This window comes from Argentina silus (genome assembly GCF_951799395.1).
Source record: "Argentina silus genome assembly, chromosome: 17".
NCBI classification, from domain to species: Eukaryota; Metazoa; Chordata; class Actinopteri; order Argentiniformes; family Argentinidae; genus Argentina; species Argentina silus.
The window spans coordinates 18,252,643-18,275,142 of NC_139671.1; the positions used below are offsets into that span (position 1 = coordinate 18,252,643).

General features: G+C 46.9%; 1 protein-coding gene across 1 annotated transcript in view; it reads right to left on the reverse strand.

The window, feature by feature from the left end:
• Positions 1–22,500, reverse strand: part of LOC310818162 (intersectin-2-like) — a 45,007-nt gene that overhangs the window by 6,589 nt on the left and 15,918 nt on the right. The window contains exons 8-31 of the mRNA XM_083688961.1: positions 20,177–20,319; positions 18,523–18,586; positions 18,185–18,322; positions 17,830–17,933; positions 17,407–17,669; positions 16,860–17,009; positions 16,319–16,459; positions 15,129–15,216; positions 14,793–14,932; positions 12,496–12,635; positions 11,624–12,050; positions 11,233–11,414; positions 10,683–10,761; positions 9,401–9,627; positions 8,626–8,681; positions 8,141–8,307; positions 7,460–7,493; positions 7,151–7,272; positions 5,647–5,743; positions 5,184–5,375; positions 1,439–1,560; positions 1,204–1,310; positions 685–868; positions 66–164 (exon numbers count right to left, since the gene is read on the reverse strand). Of these exons, the coding sequence (XP_083545087.1) occupies positions 66–164; positions 685–868; positions 1,204–1,310; positions 1,439–1,560; positions 5,184–5,375; positions 5,647–5,743; positions 7,151–7,272; positions 7,460–7,493; positions 8,141–8,307; positions 8,626–8,681; positions 9,401–9,627; positions 10,683–10,761; positions 11,233–11,414; positions 11,624–12,050; positions 12,496–12,635; positions 14,793–14,932; positions 15,129–15,216; positions 16,319–16,459; positions 16,860–17,009; positions 17,407–17,669; positions 17,830–17,933; positions 18,185–18,322; positions 18,523–18,586; positions 20,177–20,319 (3,466 nt within the window). The remainder of the gene's footprint in view (positions 1–65; positions 165–684; positions 869–1,203; positions 1,311–1,438; positions 1,561–5,183; positions 5,376–5,646; positions 5,744–7,150; positions 7,273–7,459; positions 7,494–8,140; positions 8,308–8,625; positions 8,682–9,400; positions 9,628–10,682; positions 10,762–11,232; positions 11,415–11,623; positions 12,051–12,495; positions 12,636–14,792; positions 14,933–15,128; positions 15,217–16,318; positions 16,460–16,859; positions 17,010–17,406; positions 17,670–17,829; positions 17,934–18,184; positions 18,323–18,522; positions 18,587–20,176; positions 20,320–22,500) is intronic.

Below are 22,500 nucleotides of genomic sequence, written 5' to 3' on the forward strand. Positions count from 1 at the left end.
GAGCCATGGTTAGTGTGTGTGTGTGTGTGTGTGCGTGTGTGTGTGTGTGTGCGTGCGTGACTCACGTTCTTGATGAGCAGCGGGTAGCGGGTGATTCTCTGCATGGGCTTGAGGAGGAAGCTGGACAGTGGCATACCTTTGCAGCGGTAGTTAGTGGCGATTTTCTGTATATGAGAGAGAGAGAGAGAGAGAGATTTAGCCATTTAATCCTCTTTACATTTCACGCAGAAGAGCACCTGTCCTCAAACACTGAACCTACACTTCCGACCCAATTCCATTTCCCTCCCTTGGCCTCTCGCCTAGCCCCCCCCCCTCCTCACCTCCTCACCTTCCCAGTCCTTTTCCTAAATAGAGCCATGGATCTCACCGTACCTTCAGGAAGTCTTCAAAGTCAGGCTGGTTGGTTGTGAGTCTGGCTCAGTGGTAAGGAGGAGCTTGTGTTACTGAATCAGGGTTGAATTCAATTCATTTACAAAACGTTGGAGCATAATATGCTTGAGAGTGCTTGCACTTTATACTACTCCATGGGTTCCATTGCGCCAGACAAACTCAATCAAGCACAGCTACGGATATATTCGAGATGATTTCAAGCCAGCTTTAACAGTTACCCCTCAGCGCCCCCCCCCCCCCCGCACCCCTACCCCCCTGCTCCCACCATGGCCCACCCTCTCTCCCCTCTCTCACCTTGAGGAAGTCTTTGAAGTCAGGCTGGCCGTAGGTCTTGCTCTGCAGCAGGGCGGCAGCGTTGAGCTGGCAGGAGCAGAAACGGATGTAGGGCTGCAGGTGGGCCAGCTCCGCGGCCAGCAGGTCCCCGATCACCTGCACCGGCATGTTGTCCCCTCCTGTCTTCTTACGCACTCGCAGGGCCCTGGGGAACACACACACACATGAACGCACGCACACACACACACACACACACACATGAACGCACGCACGCACGCACACACACACATGAACGCACACATATACACACACATGAACGCACACACACACACACACACACACACACACACACACACACACACACACATACACGAACGCACACACATACACACACATGAACGCACACACAGTACACACACACACAGTACACACACACGCGCGCGGGCACACGCACATATGAGAGCACACAAATCATCTGGCACACACACACACAAACAAGTTCTCCCTCCGGCAGCCAGAGGGCAGTGTAGTCCTACATACTTGAGCAGTTTGGTGTTAGACATGATCAGTTCCCTCCAATTGACGAAGATCATTCCCATCTCCACCTCCGTCAGACGGCCAGACTCAGACATGGGCTTATGGAAGACCTGAGACACACATACACACACACACACACACACACACACACGTACGGACACACAGCACTGTTACTATTTTCACTCTAACATGTGTTGATTCAAGAAAGATTGTGTGTGTGTGTGTGTGTGTGTTTTACCTCCAGCACTAGCTCCAGGTCCTCTAGGTAGGTCTCTTCAGTCTGTATAAGCTCATGGATGTAGCCCTGTCTCTTCCTCTCTTGGGCCGTCATGGAGTCCAGGGTCATCAGGTCAGCACACCCTAGAGTGCCCAACACACACACACACAGATACAGACACAGAGACACACACACACACACACACACACACTTAAGACACAGCCTCACACAATGTGTGCATGTGTGTGTTTATAGTCTTGCCTACATATACTGTAGTATGTGTATGAAATATATGCATGCAAGAGTGTGTCTGTGTAGTATGTTTCTAAACTATGTGTAAGAGTGTATGACCACAGACATCTCTTATTAAATCAAGCACGCACACACACACACACACTGCTTTGTTAAAACAGTCTCTTTATTATCAGCTCCGTTTTACGTATACACGTACATAATGGACCAGAGTGAGGCACGTTGTATTGAATAACATAACCTACAGAATACAACAAGCAATGCAAATGCTACATAAATGCCAAATGCTAAATTATTGAGAAGTTAAAGGTAGACTCAGCGATATGACGCAGGGCGACTCCCCGCAGAGATCATTCATTCACTCCGCGCCTGTCTTTTTTGACGCGCAGCTAACGCGTCGAGTTGCCGCGCAGAAGCCGAGGGAATCGCAACGAGTGAAACGTCTTGTTTGGGTGAAGCTGAAATATCTCTCAAGTGATTTCACTTACTGTCGTGACGACATATCGCTGAGTCCACCCCCTAGCTTTAAAAAGGATGGTTCTTCCTATTTTCATGTGTTGGTGAAATATCATCTTACCCCGAGTTGAACTGTGAGTGAAAGCTCCCGTTTTTGCTGTTCCCCAAGCGCTACCGCAGCAAAGGCTAACAGTGAACAGCGCCCTCTCCAATAGACAGGATGCCAACATCTCCTCAAGAGAAACTTCAAAACGAAAGTTAGTTGCAAGGAGAAATGTGCATTGTGTTCAAACCCCTCGTTGGACAGGCACTCAACCGCGGAGTGGAGTACTAGTTGTGAACAAAACGTTGCCGGTATCCTAATGGAATCTAGGAAGTGTATATGACAACCGATCATTGCATATTATTGCACGTCGTTTGTGATTACAATAAAAGCATGCACAGGTTTGTATAGTATATAGCCACTACTAAACTTAGTTTGAAGTTTTTGGCATGTAATTGCACGATGCTCACTTAGGGTCCGTCGGAATCCTGTCTATTGGAGAGGATGCTGCTAACTGTTAGCCTGAGCTGCGGTAGCAAAGCGGAGAAGCTTTCACTCCTGGCCTATGAGGACAACTCAGGGTAAGATGATATTTCACCTCAACGTGAAAATAGGCTGAACTATCCCTTTAAGCACTTTGATGATAGAGGGCAACCTCCAGCTGATTGCATAGGAGTGAGCTGAACTAATGAACTAATGCAAACACATCCGTACAGCCTTAAGATGCCTCCTATTGCTGGTGACAAATTAATCTTCGATCCTATCCGGCCAACATATTAATCATACGATTCCGGACCATTTAAGTCTTGTCAATGTGTTTAGAGGGTGAGATACTGTAAGCAGTAGGTTGAACTATCATCTAGAAACAGGCAACGATTCTCTGACTAAAATCTTCATATTGGTCCAAGTTTTTCTTTTCAGCCAAGTTGAGTTTCTCACCAGAAGTATAGGTGTTAATGACCCTGTATGGAATATCTAGATGTAGGTCCTTAAATCCTAATATTAGAAAACTAAACAACTTTACATTTTGATTAGTCCAGGTTTCAATGTACACAACGTGATATTAGAATACTGTAATCAAATTCTTATAAGGTGTATATATATATACACACACACACACATATATATATATATATATATACACATACACATATATATATATATATGTGTGTGTGTGTATATATATATATATATATATATATATATATATATATATATATATATATATATATATATATATATTCTATTAGTCTAAAGCAATTCCAAAATTCTGACATCATTTCAGAGAAATAAGACCTTAGAGTCCAGCTGCCTCTCTCCCTTAGTTAGTTAGGAGATACATGAGTAGACAAGGGAAGGAGAGAGAGAGAAAGAGAGGGATAGAAGAGTAGAGAGAGAGGGATAGAAGGGGATAGAAGGGCAGAAAGAGATGGCTAGTAGAGGAGAAAGAGAGGATAGAAGAGTAGAGAGAGAGGGATAGAAGAGGAGAGGGATAGAAGAGAAAGAGAGGGATAGAACAGCAGAAAGCGCCACTTCCTAAACAAGTGCAAAGCAGAAGCGGAGGCTGTTCTTGCTGGCAGTTGGGGAGGCAACTTCTTGGGCGGCAGGGCATTCTGCGTTCTGATTGGCTCAGAGAGGGAGGGGAGGAAGAGGGGGAGGAGGAAGAGCCAGCGCTACTGTCCTACAGAAAAAGAGAGATGCAGAGGAAGAGAGGAGAGGGGAGTGAGTGCAATGAGGAGAGGTGGATGGAGAAAGGGAGAGACGGCAGTCATTATTAATATCCTATTAATGTCTGTACTCTAATTGAACTGTGGAGTTGGATACTCGATGCATTATACAAGCTTGTTTTTTTCAGTACTTCAGTAACTTCACTATTTCAGTGGGTACCCAACCATACTGTCAGTTCATCCATATTACGTGTGTGTGTGTGTGTGTGTGTGTGTGTATATACGCACTTGTACGTCTGTGTGACAGAGTTCATTGAGTTCAGCCTAATTAAGGGTTCAGCATGTTCTCTCTTGTTAACAGCGAACCACTGCTGTGCGGACGACCACAGTCATGAATACTGATTACCCCCCATCACGCACGCGCACACACATGCACGCGCACACACACCACTGCTGTGATTCTCTCGTGATCAATTATTACATGCCCCCCTCACTCCACTTAGAGAACCCAGTGGCTCCCCATGGTGTGAGCAATATGGTTTAAGTTTCACAACGGGTGGAGAGTAACACACACATGCACACACACAGATAAGGGCACACTGCTAGATAAGTGTACACACACAGATAAGTGCACACTACTAGATAAGTGCACACTACTAGATAAGTACACCCTACTAGATAAGTGTACACTACTAGATAAGTGTACACTACTAGATAAGTGCACACAACTAGATAAGTACACCCTACTAGATAAGTGTACACTGCTAGATAAGTACACCCTACTAGATAAGTGTACACTGCTAGATAAGTGTACACTACTAGATAAGTGCACACAACTAGATAAGTGCACACTACTAGATAGGTCCACACTACTAGATAAGTACACTCTACTAGATAAGTGTACACTACTAGATAAGTGTACACTACTAGATAAGTGCACACTACTAGATAAGTGCACACTACTAGATAAGTCCACACTCTGTGTTAGTGAAGTGTAGATCACCAGTCCCAATCTGAAACGTCTACTTACTCAGGAGATCTCCATGCTCTTGCATAGACTGTGTGTCGTCTGAACCTGTCAGTCAGTTGAATATGTATCAAATGTGACATTAATAGCCTACTGAAGACCTGGGCTGTACTCAGGACATCACAGAAATGTTCAGATAGAAATGCACCGAGTAGAACAGACATCACTCTCAGAAAGTCATGTAGAATCGGGATTGTGTAGCAGTGACTGAATTAACTGTTATTGTAAGGTTTCTTGTGAGGAGCTTTAAGTAGATGGTTATAGATCAGTGTCTAGGATTGAGTTCATCCTACAGCAAACGTGACGAGGCTCTGAACTTACATTGTTGGCTGGGGTCCGACTCTGTGGTCATCTTGACGTAATTGGTGGGCAGCAGCCCCGTGACCCCGTTGACCTCGCCCCTCCACCAATCAGGGTTGTCCTTGTCTAGCACGTTGATCAGCTGACCCTTGGAGAAGCTCATCTCGTCCCCATTGGCTGCCGTGTAGTCGTACATGGCGATAACCTGGCAAACTGGAGGATCAGGGGGAGGAGGGGAGGGGTTTGGGGGCAGAGAGTGGGCGGGGAAAACAACAACCAATGGGCAACATACAAATGAACAATGTACAGTTGTTCTCAGTGGAGAGTGGTCAGTGCATTTCACTAACAGCCCCTTGACGTAGAAAACCTGTGACAGAGCCCTCAATGTCAAATAAAAGGCTATGATCGATGATTCTATAAGAGCCAATGAAGAGCAGTGAATCCAGGTGTTTTATACAGTGCAGCCCTGGACGGGTGGTTTTACCTGGCATGGGAGCAGGTGTAGTCTTGCCACTGGTCGGACCCAGGAGCTTGGCCTGGGAGGAATGGAACCAACCCCTCTGACGCTTCTTCCCTCGAGCCTGGAAAAAGACAGGGATTCCATCATTTAAAAAAAAAGTTTTTTAGGGCATTTCTGCTTCATAGAGACACTGAGTGAAGTCTCCCAACTGTTCCATGTCCCCTCTACCTTCAGCTCTCCTGCTTTGGCAATACTGACACACGTGCGTCCTGCTCATGAATCGTCGTTAAAACCAAGTGACAAAAAATCCTCCGTTTTCTCTTTCACTTATTGGGCACAAAACTTGTCGGTTATACGATTCAGTAAACGATACACTCAGAACCCCTAACACGCATCTGTCTTTTTCCACAGAGCTGGCCAAACTATGTATAGTATACTATACTAACTATACTGCTTATACTGTTTATATTGTTTATACTGTTTATACTGTTCATACTGTTCATATTTTTTAGTACTTCTATTTTATTTAATTTTATTCTATTTTAAAACTTATTGTTGCACTACTCTGTGGCACTGTCACTTTTGCATTTCACTGTATACTTGTATGCACGTGACAAATAAAGAATCTTGATCTTGATCAAACGTCAAATATACAGTCTAGGCTCTTTCTTCACTGTATGACTCAATGGGTGCAGCTGGAGGAGGTTATTGACCGACCTGCTGACTGACGTCACTGACCAGTAGACGACCCGTCTTTACTCTGGTGAGCTGCAGTCTACAGCTGGCTCACTCTTCATCGATCGGACTGCAGACCCGGGTCAAAAAGCATCTGAAATACTTTGAGCGTTTGCTAGAGTCTGCCCCCCCCCCCCCCCCCCCCCATGTATTCCCATTGGTTACACGGAGCCAGGCAAACTCAATCAAGCACAGAAAAGTATTTGAAATGATTTCAAATGTGATTTGAACCCGGTTCTGTGTCACTGGCCTGCAGACGTTCTGTTCTCAACTGGACAGAGAGACTAGAGACTCTGCTGTATCTCAATAGTCTAAAGTGGCCTCCTCTCCTCCTCTCCTTGTCTTCTTTCCTCATTTGATAGATGCTAGTGAAAGCCCTGGAAAGAGCACATTCTTGGTAAGCATCCACCACATTGCTGTCATCCATCCTGAGTCCTCAGATCGGTGCAGATGAAGGAGAGGAGGCGGGGATAGGAAGCTACTTTGGACTATTGAGACACAGCCTTCAAGTTTTGGCTGGCTTGTGATTGCGGGTGGCTGAGTCATCTGACCCGAAGGAATGAATAATGAATGAAATGGAATGAACAAATGAATGAAGAAATGAAGAAAGTAATAAATTAATAAATTAACACATTTTTTTATGAATAATGAACAAATAAATAAATGAATCAATCAATCAATCAATGGATAAATACATGAACAAATGAATGAACAAACTTCACTGTTACATGTGAACATTTACCAGTAGATGTGTCAACTACAGAGGTGGACGGTGCAGCAGCTGTCAACTGACCTGCAGTTCCCCGAGCCACCAGCCGGTGGAGTTTTTGGCCAAGACCACGATGAGTTGCCCCGGTGACAAACTCAGCTGTTCTGTCGTCGGGGCGATAGTGGCAGTGACCGCCTGGGCAAGCTCTTTGGACCAATCGAAAGTGACAGGCAAAGGTTTGAGATTCAGTACATGTGTACACTGTACTGTTATGACACTCTTTTGAGAAGACAATGAATTACGAGACAGGCTGTGTGTGTGTGTGTGTGTGTGCGTGCGTGCGCCTGTGTGCTTGCATACAAGTGCGTAAAAGATCAAAATGTCAGCGCTCACCAGGTTTCTTGGTTGGAACCCCTGGTCTAGCAATCTGAAAACACAAAAAGTGAAATTGAACTGACAGCAGCACACTCATACAATTCCCAACAGCCATTTATTACTAAAGAGGCAACCAAAGCAAGCACTGCACTTCACTGGAGGTGGAAGGGGTGAGTTACCTTCATACAAAGCAGAGGGCTTTGAGAAAACACACTACACATCAGTAGATTATTATTACAATCCTAAATGGTCTCTTCTCTAAGCCTCAGTACTCCTTCCTAAGCTGTGTACCCAACTCAGCAAAACTAGTAGTACTACTCTGTTTTAAAGCAGACTTTTAAAGCAGACTTTCATAGACTTTTATTGTATTATTATTATTCAAATGTCTATGAAGAAGGGTAGCCCAGCCTTAAGAGGATGCATCGGCTGGGCTACCCTTCTTCATAGACATTTATTGTTGCCTTTATGATATAGTAATATATATTTCTTTCTTCTTGTTTTTATTGTTTTTTATTTTTATTTTATTGTTTTTAATTTTTTTAATTTTTAATTTTAGCTTTTATTTTATGCACTTTGAGATTATTCTTGAACCATGAAAAGCACTTTATAAATGTAATAAATTATCATTATTATTGTTATTGTTATTATTATTATTATTATTATTATTATTATTATTATTATTATTACTCCAAGACTCACCTCAGGCTCCATAGGCTTGACGTAGTTGGAAGGAAACACTCCCGCCCTGTCCCCTATGACCCCTCTCCACCACTCCCCCTCTCGCTCCGTTACCATGACGACATCCCCCTCGGCGAACGTTAGGTCCCCCGCCTCCGGGCTCTCGTACGTGTACAGGGCCACAAACTCTGATTGGATGAAACGCATGATAATGAGCGAGAACACAACTGCTGATTGGATGATGAGAGTTGATACAGGCTTGTGGGCCAATTCAATTTCAATTCATTCTTGAACTGGAAATCAAATTCATCACCTGTATGACTGAAATAAAATGCAATTGATCCCGTCCCTGACAACTTCAAATTCCATAGAATGGAGACCCCAAGACAACAAGCTATGATTGGGTGAGAGAAATGGATAGGTGCAAGATCGCCGCTTCAGATTGGATTGAATGGATTGGTTGGTCAGTGCTTGCCATTTGTGATTGGACAAAGCGAAGCACCTACCTTCTAACTGACCGGAGTCTGCCGTGTCAAACTCATCCACACTGGAGTAGATGGGCCTGCAGACAACACAAACACAACATGGATACAACATGTTATTGACACTGGGTCTTCATAGTCCTCAGCGCTCATAACGAGAGGGAGAGAGAAAGAGAGAGAGAGAGAGAGAGAGAGAGAGAGAGAGAAAGAGAGAGAGAGACAGAGAGAGAGAGGAAGAGAGGGAGAGAGAAAGAGAGAGAGAGAGAGGGAGAGAGAGAGAGAGAGAAAGAGGGAGAGACAGAGAGAGAGAGGAAGAGAGGGAGAGAGAAAGAGAAAGAGAGAGGGAGAGAGAGAGAAAGAGAGGGAGGGAGAAAGAGAGAGAGAGAGAGGAAGAGAGGGAGAGAGAAAGAGAAAGAGAAAGAGAGAGGGAGAGAGAGAGAGGAAGAGAGGGAGAGAGAAAGAAAGAGAGGGAGAGAGAAAGAGAGGGAGGGAGAAAGAGAGAGAGAGAAAGAGAGGGAGGGAGAAAGAGAGGGAGGGAGAAAGAGAGAGAAAGAGAAAGAGAGAGAGAAGCACAATGATATGACAAGATCCGAAGATCCAAACCTGTGTTTCTGTTCATGACTGTGTCTATATATGACAGGAAGTGTTTCACTCCTCAACGTTTGTCAGTAACTCAGTAAGGATGTGAGAGAAAGCAAGCTTGTGGGTGTGCATAAAACTAAGTACGTTTGTGTATGTAAGGCTACACCCAATCAGAGCCATCGACGGTGTGTGTGTGTGTGTGTGTGTGTGTCATTACTCTGTGTTGCCGCCCGTCTCCATGGCGACGTAGCTTCTGGGGAACCAGCCCTGCGCCCCGTTGAGCTGGCCCAGCCACCAGTCTTCCCTCTGCTGCAGCACGCTGATGACATCGTCCTGGGAGAAGCTCAGCAGCGCGGTGATGACATCACTGCCAGAGAGGTTGAGGTGGGCGTCCGTGTTGGCCGACCAGGAGGAGAGGGCGCGGGCCAGGAGAGGAGCGAGGGACTGGGAGGGGAGAGGGGAGGGGAGGGGAGGGGAGAAGAGAGGGGAGGAGGAGAGAGGAGGCGAGAGGAGAGGAGAGGGGAGAGGAGAGGAGAGGAAAGGAGAGAGAGGAGGGAAGAGGAGAGAGGAGGGGAGGGGAGGAGGAGAGGAGAGGAGAGGAGGGGAGGAGAGAGAGGAGGAGAGGAGAGGAGAGGAGGTCTCTCAGTCAGTCTATCCATTGTTCCAGTGGATGTTGTTGACCGAGGACTGTAACACTCATGCTATCATATGTGACTGCAGTGTAACCAGGAGGCATTCAATAAAGCATGTGTGGTGTGTGACCCAGAGAGAATGCTTCTCCCAGTGACAGGGAGGGACTCAGGCTAAAAATATAAATCAGTGCAGCTGTGTGTGTGTGTGTGAGAGAGTCCTGTGTGTGTGTGTACTGTGTGCGTGTGTCCAGATGTGTGTGTTTGAGTGTGTGTGTGTGTGTGTGTGTGTGTGTACGTTGTGCGTGTGTCCAGATGTGTGTGTTTGCGTGTGTGTGTACGCGTGCGCATGTGTGTGCGCGCGCATGTGTCTCAGAGGTGGTTTGCAGCCTCTATCCACAGATGAAATCACTGCCAAACTCTGCCTATAGCCCAGATACAGAGAGTTCCAGATACAGCAGCTCAACCCGAGCAGAATGAGGACCTAGTCTTTAAAACATGAACCACTGTAGCCAGGCTAGAGGTAAACCACCACCTCTGGGTTTGTAGAAGGTAGGCTGTGTTCCACACACACACACACACACACACACACACACGTACTCTAGCCGTAACAACCTAAAGGCTGTGTTCTGTTCCAGAAGGTTCTACCCTCCCCTCTTCCCTCGTTCAAGCCACAGCGCCACCTAGTTTCTACCACAGAAAAGATGAATGCTGCATTCAAGCGCTCTCCTGGAATTCCTCAACTCAGAATTTACAACGAAACTCGTGTTACAACTAGAAACCCGAGTTTCCCTGTCGCGATGGACCAATAGCAAGCCCTACGCAAAATTGTACGCAAAATGAAGTCTCTCCTACAATTGGTTCTCTCACCTGTGAGGGCTCTGAAGGGGAGGGGCCTGGGATGAGGGCGGGGTTTGGTCCGGCACCTGCTTCCTCCTTGTCTGGAATTCTGGGTAAGGAGGAAGGAGGAGTTGGGAGGGACAACACATGAGCATGGAAGCCTTTAAAAAAAACGACAAATTAAAAACTATACTGTACGAGTCTTATAACGCTGCCAAGTTTCTAATCACCAATCTTTGTATGACCAATACAGCCGTTGAGTAATCATTGAAAGGCATCAACAACGACCCTCTAGCTAGTTGACATGCAAGCATGGCTCTTGTTGCCTCCATCTTGCCTCCGTGTGTGTTGACCTATAGAGAGTGGGTAAGTCCCAATAGTCTGGGCTAGCTTCCTTTCCTTCTCTACTTTCCTCCACTATCACGGACCTGACAACATGCGATAGGTTAAAGTCGCATTGTGAGACCCTATCCTGACCTTTCACCTATCAGTGGCAATGAAGGAAACGAGACGAGGAAAGGAAGGAAGCCATTTTAGACTATTGGCCCTGTACCCATCGACTCCCCCTCCCCTCTCTTACCCTGGGGTGGGTGGTTCAGGGGGGCAGGTGGGGGGCTGTAGAGCCAATCCAGGGGCAGGGGGTGTGGTCTCAGGGGTCTGGGAGGCGGGGCTCTTCTCCGCGTAGCTCTGGGGGAACCAGCCTCGGTTTCCACGGTAACTCCCACACAACCAGCCGGGCTCCCCGACGGTCTGCTCGTCCACCTGCATGATGGGAAATGTAGTTGATTATGTTGATAATGGTAACACTACCACCAAACTTTTCTGTGTGTAGGTGTTAGTGTATGTGTGTCCTGTGCCTAAACAGTTTGCCTCTATGCAAAGCTTATCTGTGTGTGTGTGTGTGTGCGTGCGTGCATGCGTGTGTCAGTGTGTGTGTCAGTGTGTGTGTGTCAGTGTGTGTGTGTGTGTACCTCGATCAGACAGTCCGCCTCCAGACTCAGCTCGTCTGCGTTGCGGGCCGTGAAGGGGTACAAGGCTCTGTAGGTGGTCAGGCTGGACGACCTCTCTGTGTTCATCACTGGATGCATCCCTCTCTTCTCCTGCTGCTCTGCTCTCATCCTCTTCTCCTCCTCCTCCTCCTCCCTGTGCCTCCTCTCCTCCTCCTCCTCCTCCTCCCTGCGCCTCCTCCTCTCCTCCTCCTCCCTGCGCCTCCTCCTCTCCTCCTCCTCCTGAGCCTGCTCCTGGGCCGCCCGGAGGCGAGCCTGAGCCTCCCTCTCCTCCTCCTCCCTCTGTTTGGCCCTCTGCTCCTCCTGCAGCCTCCTCTGGCGAGCCTCTTCCTCCTCCCTCTCCCTCTCTCTCTGGAGCTGCTCCTTCCTCTCCTGCTCCTGCCTGGCCTGTCTGAGGACCACACAGACACACACACAGATGGTCACACACACAGACACACAGACACACACACACACACACACACACACACGCACACCATATGACACCATAAAACCAGATGACATAACATATCCTAACACCATATTAACACAATATGATATGATACGGCATGACATCATATGAAAAAGATCAAGACCATGACACAATATAACATAATAACAACATTAAACACCATATGTAATCATTGTATGATATCATACACAACAATGACACTAAAACACTCTATAACACACTATTTGAGAAGCACATTAGTCCCATTGAATAACATATGTACGTGTGTGTGTGTGTGTGTGTGTGTGTGTGTGTATATGTGTGTGTGTCTGTGTGTGTGTGTCTGTGTCTGTGTCTGTGTGTATATGTATGTGTGTGTGTGTGCGCGCACATGCCCTTGACTCACCTGGCAGCCTCCTCATCCTCCCTCCTCTTCCTCTCTCTCTCTTCATCCCTCTGTTTCTCCAGCTCTCTCAGTTTGAGCTCTTTGAGCTTGTGGAGGTCCTCCAACACACCCTGCTGCTTCCCCTGCCTCTCTCTCAGCTCCTAACACAACCACAACCATAAAACAACTAATCACACAACCATCGCTCAACCATAAAACAACCATCGCACAAACAATCAGCAAACACATCTGTTAATGACAGCACACCAATGCCAAATGTAACTTTTAGTAACAACGCTGTGTCGAACACAGGACGGGTTGAGCAAAAACCATTCACACGACTTCCACGACATTCCCAACCACAACCGTTTTCACCAAAACTGTTTGAACAAGCACAACCACATAATGGTTGAACATGTTTGTTCACGACTAACTGTACACAACCACTCCAGGACATTAGCAACAGCAGCGTCTGGGTAGTCGAAGTAAACGTGTGGCGTCCAATAAACGCCACGGTCTTTTTAAAATGGAGAGTGTGGGAGGTGTAACATGAGGAGCATGACAAATAGGTGTTGGATACACTATTAAGCATGCAGATTTGAAATAAGACACCCTCTTTTTCTCACTCAAACCACAAACATTCAGGAGTGTGTGTGTGTGTGTTGTGTGTGTGTGTGTGTGTATGTGTGTGTTGTGTGTGTGCGTGTGTGTGTTGTGTGTGTATGTGTGTGTTGTGTGTGTGCGCTGTACCTAAAAAGACAACAAGGGAATGAATAAATGAATCAACAAACTTGGAGAAATCAAACAAGCGGAGGCAGATCTTACACAATATCAAGCAAAACCACATTAAAGCAAGAACCACAGAGAGGAAAGGAAAATGAGAAAATAATGAAAAAATGACCACAGGAACGGGACGAAAATAAGAGAACGGCTTCTAAGACGGTAACAGATGGAGAGACAACCAAAAGAGAAGGAAGGGCGATGTTGGAAGGATGGAAGGAGAGAGGAGGGATGGAAGGAAAGGTAGCAGAACAACCTTGATGAGGGAGAAGAGTTGGCTGAGACAGCCCAGCAGAGAGAGAAGGCCCTGTAGAATACAGTCATCCATATCCCCAAACTAGAGGAGAGAGAGGGAGGGAGGGAGGGAGGGAGGGAGGGAGGGGGAGTGGGGAAGAGGGAGGGAGGGAGGGAGGGAGGGAGAGGGGGAGAGGGAGTGGGGAAGAGGGAGGGAGGGAGGGGAGGGAGGGAGGGATGGAGGTAGGGGAGGGAGGGAGGGAGGGAGGGATGGAGGTAGGGGGAGTGGGGAAGAGGGAGGGATAGATGAATGTAGCAGGGAAGGATGGAGGTATGGAGGAAGGGGGGGTAAGAGGAATCAGATGAGAGGGGGATGGAGGGAGGGAGAGTGGGGAAGAAGGGAGGGGAGGAGGGATCGGATGAGAGAGGGATGAGCAAGGAAATGGGAGTTGAAAAAAGAATGGAGAGGAACAAGGGGAGGAGGGAAGGAGACAGGAAAGGAGAGGGAGGGATAAACAAGGAGGAAGGGTTAAGGATTGAGAGGAGGAAAAGGAGAGCAGGAGAAAGAGCAAGGTTAAATGAACAGAAAGAGTTAATAGGACAGATAGAAGAGGAGAAGGAGCCGTTTCTGCAACAGTAATTATTGGTATCAGATTATGTTGACAATAGATTATAGAAGAGATGACGCAAGTCTTTTCGCTAGGTGTCGTGTTAACAAGCTTTGTGTGAATGAATGGTGTTAGTGCCACTGGGCCGTGAGCGTGTGTGTGTGTGTGTGTGTGTGTGTGTGTGAGTGTGTATGTGTGTGTCTGTGTCTGCATGTGTGTGTCTGTGTCTCTATGTGTGTGTGTGTGTGTGTGTGTGTGAGTATGTGTGTGTCTGCGTGTGTGTGTGTGTGTGTGTGTGTGTGTGTGTGTGTGTCTGCGTGTGTGTGTGTGTGTGTGTGTGTGTGTGTGTGTGTGTGTGTGTGGTTAGGTAACACAGATTTTAAGTGCCTGAGGAAATTATTTCTAGAGTTACAAAAGACAGCCAAACCACATTTCAGCCTCGTTAGAATCAAGCCCCAAGTTTTCTGTTTTACAGGAATGTGTGGTCTGTACTGGTCAGTCTATACTGGTCTGCTATGGCCAGTACTGGTCATTACTGGTTGGTAATGGTCTGTACTGGCCTGAAGTGGTCTATCATGGTCTGTCATGGTCTGTACTGGTCTGTCATGGTTTGTACTGGTCTGTAACAGTCTGTAATGGTCTGTACTGGTCCGTAGTGGTCTGTACTGGTCTGCCATGGTCTGTACTGGTTTGTACCTTGATCTCCTTGTTGTACTGATCCATCTGGGCCAGTTTGTCGGTGGTCTCTCTCTCCAGAGTGTCCAGCTGGTCCTTGAGCCTCCGGCAGGTCACGCCCCTCTCACTGACACTCCCACTCAGAGAGGTCAGGGTCATGGCTAACACCAAAAGGTCAAAGGTCAGTGAATGAAATATATGTTGTATTGTATTGTATAACTTCTGTACATTGTGTGTGTTTCTATGTCTACTGTGTGTGGGTTTTCTATGAGGAGTATGTTGAGTATGTCAGGGTGTGTGTGTGTGTGTGTGTGTGTGTGTGTGTGTGTGTGTGTGTGTGTGTGTGTGTTCACTTACTGGGCAGGTTGTTGAGGCTCATGTTGCGCAGTGTCTCGTTAAGCCTCTGTTGCTCTGGGACAAGCTGAGAGAGCTTCCTCTGGCAGTCCTGCAAACACACACACACACACACGCACACACACACACGCGCACACACACACACACACACACACACACACACAACCACAACCACACCCACACACACAGACACGCGCACACACAGACACAGACACACATGCACGCACGCACACACACACACACACACACACACACACACACACACACACACACAACCACAACCACAACCACACCCACACACACACAGACACCCACATACAGACACAGACACAGACACAGACACACACACACACACACACACACGTATGAGAACAGTAGAGGGTCACATCCATTAGGAAAAAGCTTGGCAAGCTGATGATCTGATCTACAAATCACCTCAACCCTCAAACCACTGGGCATAAGTCCATCCTTATGATGTATAAACCACCATCTAGCTGAGGAGGACCCTCATGTACAAGCGCCCTTCTCACAAGAAGGAAGATACGAGGTTCTCAGAAGATATGAGGTTCCTATCCTTAGATCTTCTCCTCCGATGTGTTTTGTAAAGGAATGAGGAAAAAGGCTGCAGGGCTGAGGGGAGAGATTATTTCCAGTTTTTTATGATTTTTTTTATTTTTATTAACAGCAAATTGAATGCATACTGCTCACTTGGGAAATGATGCTGTTGGAAAACATCTTCGGCTAACTCCATGTTTTTTGTTGTTGCTGTTTTTATTTTTTTTATTTTATTTTTTTAAGTGGGGCAGAACAACTCTGGTATTTTATTGTATAGAGATAGTAGACAAAGACAGGAAAGTAAGGAGGAGAGGGTATGTCAGCAGGGAATGGGCCGGATTAGAACCCATGCCGACACGGGCATATCTGTGTGCTATCTAGGCCGCGGTGCTAGACAACTGGACCACCCCAGGCCACAACAAATGTGTGTTTTTGTGTGTAACATTTTAGAGGGGGGGGGGGGGGGATGGAGACTTAATGACAACTTCCTGTCCCCAGTGTTTACATCCTACGCACCCCTCAAGGGAGAGATAAAATTCTGGGTTCAGAGACGAATCGAGATCATTTTGAGGAGGAAGAAAGGAAGGAGGGAGGAGAGAGAGGGGGAGGAATGGAAGAGGGGAGGGGTCTTCTCTGACCTCAAACTGTAGCTGCAGTGTGTTGATCTCAGCGATTCGCCCGTCTCTCCTCTGATTGACAAGGTCCAGCTCCGCCCTCTGGATCCGCCTCTTGCTCTGGGCGTCACGGAGACGGTTGGAGATCTGTTTGTGCTTGCTGCCCTGGGAGACCGGGAGAGATTGACAACAGCAATGACCAATCAGGTGGGGTCAGACCTCCATTCCGTGTGACTGTGTGTGTGTGTGTGTGTGTGCGTGTGTATATGTGTGTGTGCTTTTTTTAACAAGGTGTGTGTACTGTATTTGAGTCTAGTCAGGCAAATAAGTGAGAAGAAAAACCTTTTTATCGGACCAGGAAGTAAAATGTCTGTATGATGAAATCCTACAACGTCCACAATGCTTTGCGGCTCTCAGCTAAGATGGACGTTAGTGAACACAAGTGTGACATGTACATGGTAGAGAGGTGCTTATGGATGTGTGTGTGTGTGTGTGTGTGTGTGTGTTTGTGTGTGTGTGTGGGTGTGTGTATGTATGTGTGTGTGTGTGTGTGTGTGTGTCTCACCACGGCCTCCAGCTCCATCTCCAGACTCTTCTTCTTGGCCCGGAGGCGAATGATGTCCTCCTGCTCTCCCTCTCTCCTCCTCCCTAACTCTTCCTTCTTCCCTCGCTCCCACTCCTCCCTCCGCTGGCGCTCCAGCTCCTGCTTCGCCGCCTGACAGAGAGAAACGGCGAGATGGAGGGGTAGAGATGGAGGGATGAAGATGAGAGAAGAAGAACGAAAGAAAACACAGAAGCACAGGAATATATGGTTTAAAGATGGTATCATGGTGTTTCTATTGACTAGGGCCAGGAGTTCTTCCTGACCATGTGACCTGACCCGGGAAAACTCCAGGCCCTGTATTTGTATTAGGGAGGAAAAACTAAAGGGACACACCTGACCGGCAAACCGATGTCGAATTTCAGAATTGTTTACAATTTGGTTATGGTTAGAGGTTAAAGGTTAAATGAATAGTTAGTTAGTCCAGACTTTGATTGCTGGTTTTATGAAACCTTCAGATTATTCTTGTATAATGAAAGCGCTTAATGTAATAAATCATTATTATGATTACCTCCTTTCTCTCCTGCTCTCTCAGTCTATCCTCCTCCCTCTGCCTCTCCACCTCCCTCTGTCTCTCCATCCGCCGCTCCTCCTCCTGTCTCCTCCTGTTCTCCTGCTCACGCGTCTCCCTCTCCCTCTTCTCATGGGCCTCCTTCGCTTCCCTCTCCCTCCTCTCTCTCTCCTTCCTTCGTTCTTCCTCCAGAGCCAGCCTGCGTTTCTCCAGCTCCGCGCTGCCCCGCGCAAAGTTCTCCTTCAGCTTGTCCTCAAACGACACTAGAAAGAGAGAGAGAGAGAGAGAGAGTTAGGGTTAGGGTTATCCTCTGTAGTGTGTGTGTGAGTGTGTGTGTCTGTTTGTGGGTGGGTGTGTGTGAGAGAGAGAACATGTATCCCTGTGTGTGTGTGTGTGTGTGTGTGTGTGTGTGTGTGTGTGTACCGTTGGTCTTGGCCTTCTGGGTGGGCTCAGTCTCTGTCAGGTCTATGGGTGCAGGGGAGATGTAGGGCCCTGTCCCATTCACCAGCTCCACTGACTTGCCTCCCCTAAAACAAGGGAAGAGAGCAGGAGACACAGCAGAATCGGTATGGTTCCACAGTACATTTCATAGACAAAAAGAAAGACAAAAACAAATGTATTTGTTGTAAGTCGCTTTGGATAAAGACGTCTGCTAAATGCCATAAATGTAAATGTAAAATTGTGTGTGTGTGTGCGCGGCGTGTTTGTGTGCAGCACTTTTCTGTATGCGTGCACATGTGTGTGTGTGTGTGTGTGTGTGTGTGTGTGTGTGTGTTACCTGAGAGAGGGGGGCACCAGGTCTGCTGGTAGTGTGAGAGGTAGGGGGCGTCCAGTCTTGGCCATGTCTACCAGGTGCATGGCTAGTATGAACTCATCAGCTCTCAGCTGACCATCCTTGTCCACATCAGCCAGTGTCCTACACACACAGATACACACACACACACACACACACACACAGATACACACACAGATACACACACATTTAAAAAAACTCTCACTCTCTCTCACACACACACACACACACACACACACACACACACACACACACACACACACACACACACACACACACACTCTCTCTAATACATAAGCATATGAGTGGATAAACACACTCACCAGATAGTAGCTAGCTGTGTCTGGGTCAGGTGGGAGGCAGTCAGTGCGTTCCTCACCTGGGGTCCTGAAAACCAGTCGTAGTAGTTTTAGTTGTGGTCACCATTACAAACCAGTAACACAACCATTAGTGATCTCCATTACAAACCAGTAACACAACCACCAGTGGTCACCATTATAAACCAGTAACACAACCACCAGTGGTCTCCATTATAAACCAGTAACACAACCATTAGTGATCTCCATTATAAACCAGTAACACAACCACCAGTGGTCACCATTATAAACCAGTAACACAACCACCAGTGGTCTCCATTATAAACCAGTAACACAACCATTAGTGATCTCCATTATAAACCAGTAACACAACCACCAGTGGTCACCATTATAAACCAGTAACACAACCACCAGTGGTCACCATTCCAAACCAGTAACACAACCACCAGTGGTCACCATTATAAACCAGTAACACAACCACCAGTGGTCACCATTCCAAACCAGTAAGACAACCACCAGTGGTCACCATTCCAAACCAGTAACACAAGCATTAGTGATCTCCATTACAAACCAGTAACACAACCACCAGTGGTCTCCATTATAAACCAGTAACACAACCACCAGTGGTCACCATTCCAAACCAGTAACACAACCACCAGTGGTCACCATTATAAACCAGTAACACAACCACCAGTGGTCACCATTACAAACCAGTAACACAACCACCAGTGGTCACCATTATAAACCAGTAACACAACCACCAGTGGTCACCATTACAACCAGTAACACAACCACCAGTGGTCACCATTACAAACCAGTAACACAAGCATTAGTGATCTCCATTACAAACCAGTAACACAACCACCAGTGGTCTCCATTATAAACCAGTAACACAACCACCAGTGGTCACCATTCCAAACCAGTAACACAACCACCAGTGGTCACCATTATAAACCAGTAACACAACCACCAGTGGTCACCATTCCAAACCAGTAACACAACCATTCATGATCTCCATTATAAACCAGTAACACAACCACCAGTGGTCACCATTATAAACCAGTAACACAACCACCAGTGGTCACCATTCCAAACCAGTAACACAACCACCAGTGGTCACCATTCCAAACCAGTAACACAACCATTTATGATCTCCATTATAAACCAGTAACACAACCACCAGTGGTCACCATTCCAAACCAGTAACACAACCACCAGTGGTCACCATTATAAATCTGTCAACAAGACCTGGGTCGATAACGTTTTTTAAAGAGTAGTTTGCTGAGCCTGCCTGGAGTGACAGGTGGGCAGGGTTTACACTTTTGGGACGACTCCATTGGTTCCATTGTGCCAGGCAAACTCAATCAAGCCCAGGTACGTATATCAAACGATTATACTACTGAACGCAGATCTGCAGTCAACAGACATCACAGTACACTGAAAAAGAGACACCTTTTGAGACACGCAATTGAGTATGCGTGCGCGTGTGTGTGTGTGTGTGTGTGTGTGTGTTTGTGTGGTTAAGTGGTGAAGCGGTTGAACCTGGGTCAAATTACAGTTGAGAGCAGACGAGAGAGCAGCTGCTCTCAACCAAAGCTGAGTGTCTGATGTACACTCAAACGCGGTCGTGAGTGGTCGAGTAGCGGTTGACTTGACCCACCTGAGAGGTAACCGCTCATCAGCTTGTCCAGGCCATTGAACTGCTGCCGGTACTTGAGCCTCGAGGCCAGAGGCACCGCCCAATCACAAGAGGCCGTCTTGGGGGAGTTACTGGCCAGGGAGGTGGTGGAGGAGGAGTTGGAGCTGGGGATAGAGAGAGGGAGGGGGGGAGGGAGAGGGGGAGGGAGGGGGGGAGGGAGAGAGAGAGAGAGAGAGAGAGAGACAGAGAAAGACAGAGAAAGAGGGAGAGAAAGATAATTAACAAGCAAAAGAAATTAAGAAACAAAGAAACAAAGGAGAGAGAGATGGGGGAAGGAAGAGATTTAATTCAGATTTAATTCAGAAAGGAATGTAATGTTGAGAACAACCACGATATACTGTTCAGTAGATGACAGTTCCATCAGCTCTACTCTATGTATTTATATCTGCATAATCCTCCACGCTCTGTGTACTCACTGTGTGTGTGTGTGTGTGTGTGTGTGTGTGTTCTAATATATACTCAGTATGTCCTCTCAGTGCGTAGTCGGTGTGTGTACTAGTTTTCGTTTCTCTCTCGTATCCACCACCATACTGTACTTACAGTGGCTAATTGCCTTGAGAGTCCCTGATGGTGATTTCCCAGCTCTTAATCAGTAGCTGAGGACGAGGGTGGAAACTGGCACATGGCGGCAGACATTTTGGCTCTGAAACTTTGACTTCCCCTGTTATACAGCTCTCTAGATTCACTGACCTAAACTCCGGCCATTTTGTGCCTTCAGTTGCAGTATGTAGATATGGCCATGGCTATTATTAAAACTGTAGCTGCGTGGGAAAGGGTCACTCCTAAGAAGACTTGTGTTATTCATTTCAGAAGAATGCAAATCAACACTGGGATGGATACACCACAAACACACACACACCACTCCCCAGAGAGTAACAGAGGCTCACCAAGACAATGAGAGACAGGGTGTGGAATGGTCTCTCAGCCCGAGGGTGTGGGTGTGTGTGTGTGTGTGTGTGTGAAAGAGACAGAAAGAGAGAGAAGTGTGTGTGTGTGTGTGTGTGTGTGTGTGTGTGTCTTTGTGTGTGTGTGTGTGTGTGTGTGTGTGTGTGTGTGAGAGAGAGAGAGAAGTGTGCATGTGTGGGTGTGTGTGGGTGTGTGTGTGTGTGTGTGTGTGTGGGTGTGTGCGTGCTGTGGCTTTCTTCATATTACTACTTGCTATGAACCTGACTCAAGGCAAACAATTAGACATCCAAACCAGGAACAGTTTGTCTTCTAAACATGACTGATAGTCAGTGCCAAGGACAGGGCTATCACACTGGTGCCTGTATTGATACTGTCCCTGTCCCTGTCCCTGTCCCTGTCACACACACAGACACAGACACACAGACACACACACACACACACACAAACACACACGCAGGCAGACACACGCAGGCAGACACACACACCCACACCCACACCCACACCCACACCCACACACACACACACACAAACCTGCTGGCAATATAAACAAGGGGCGAGGTGATATCTTAGAGCGTAACATAGTGATGAGTCGTTAATGTCTTTCTTGAACCTTTCACTCGTGAGTACTGTGACTCAGCAGACAGGCCTTAATGTATATACAGACTAGTTTGTTTCACATTCCATGTCTCACATGGGAGAAAGGAACATTGATCAATCTTGCCCTGCCCACTCCAACAAAGAATAGCGTAGCACATTGATGACCTCATAGCCTGAGAATGTTGTCTGTTTCAAGGCTTGTTGTTGTAACTGTAAACAAGCGCACTTCCTGGCTGATTTGGAACGCTTGGCTCCATGTTTACTTCCTGGTGTGTGTTATGACATCATCAGCCAAATCCTTCCGTTGCTGATTCCCACTTTGGTACATTCTAAGTGGGATCCTGGGGATGAGCCTTACCCTAAACCCTAACCTTTGTACCTAATCGACCCTAACCTTTACCCTAAACAACCCTGACCTGATTCACCCGATATTGATTTTTACTGGACTTATTGGTCGCCTGGCAAGATGCACCGTTATAAAGTAAAGGAACTATTTGGCGTTGGCCAAGAGAAAATGGAGCCCCTTCATTTGCGCCACTCTTCCTGATAGAACACTCTGGTCCCAAGCATCCCACTTAACATTTAACAATTTCAATAGCCACTCCTGTGATTGGATGGGCATATTATGATATATATTACATATTACTAATACCTATCCAACCCTCTCAGATCTACAGGAGTGGCTAGCTAGAGGATAAAGGGGCAACAGGGTTGATTTGAAATTAATTTTTAGGGGTTTCCAGGATTTTGGCAGGCACCTCCTGTGTATTAACCGCACTTCC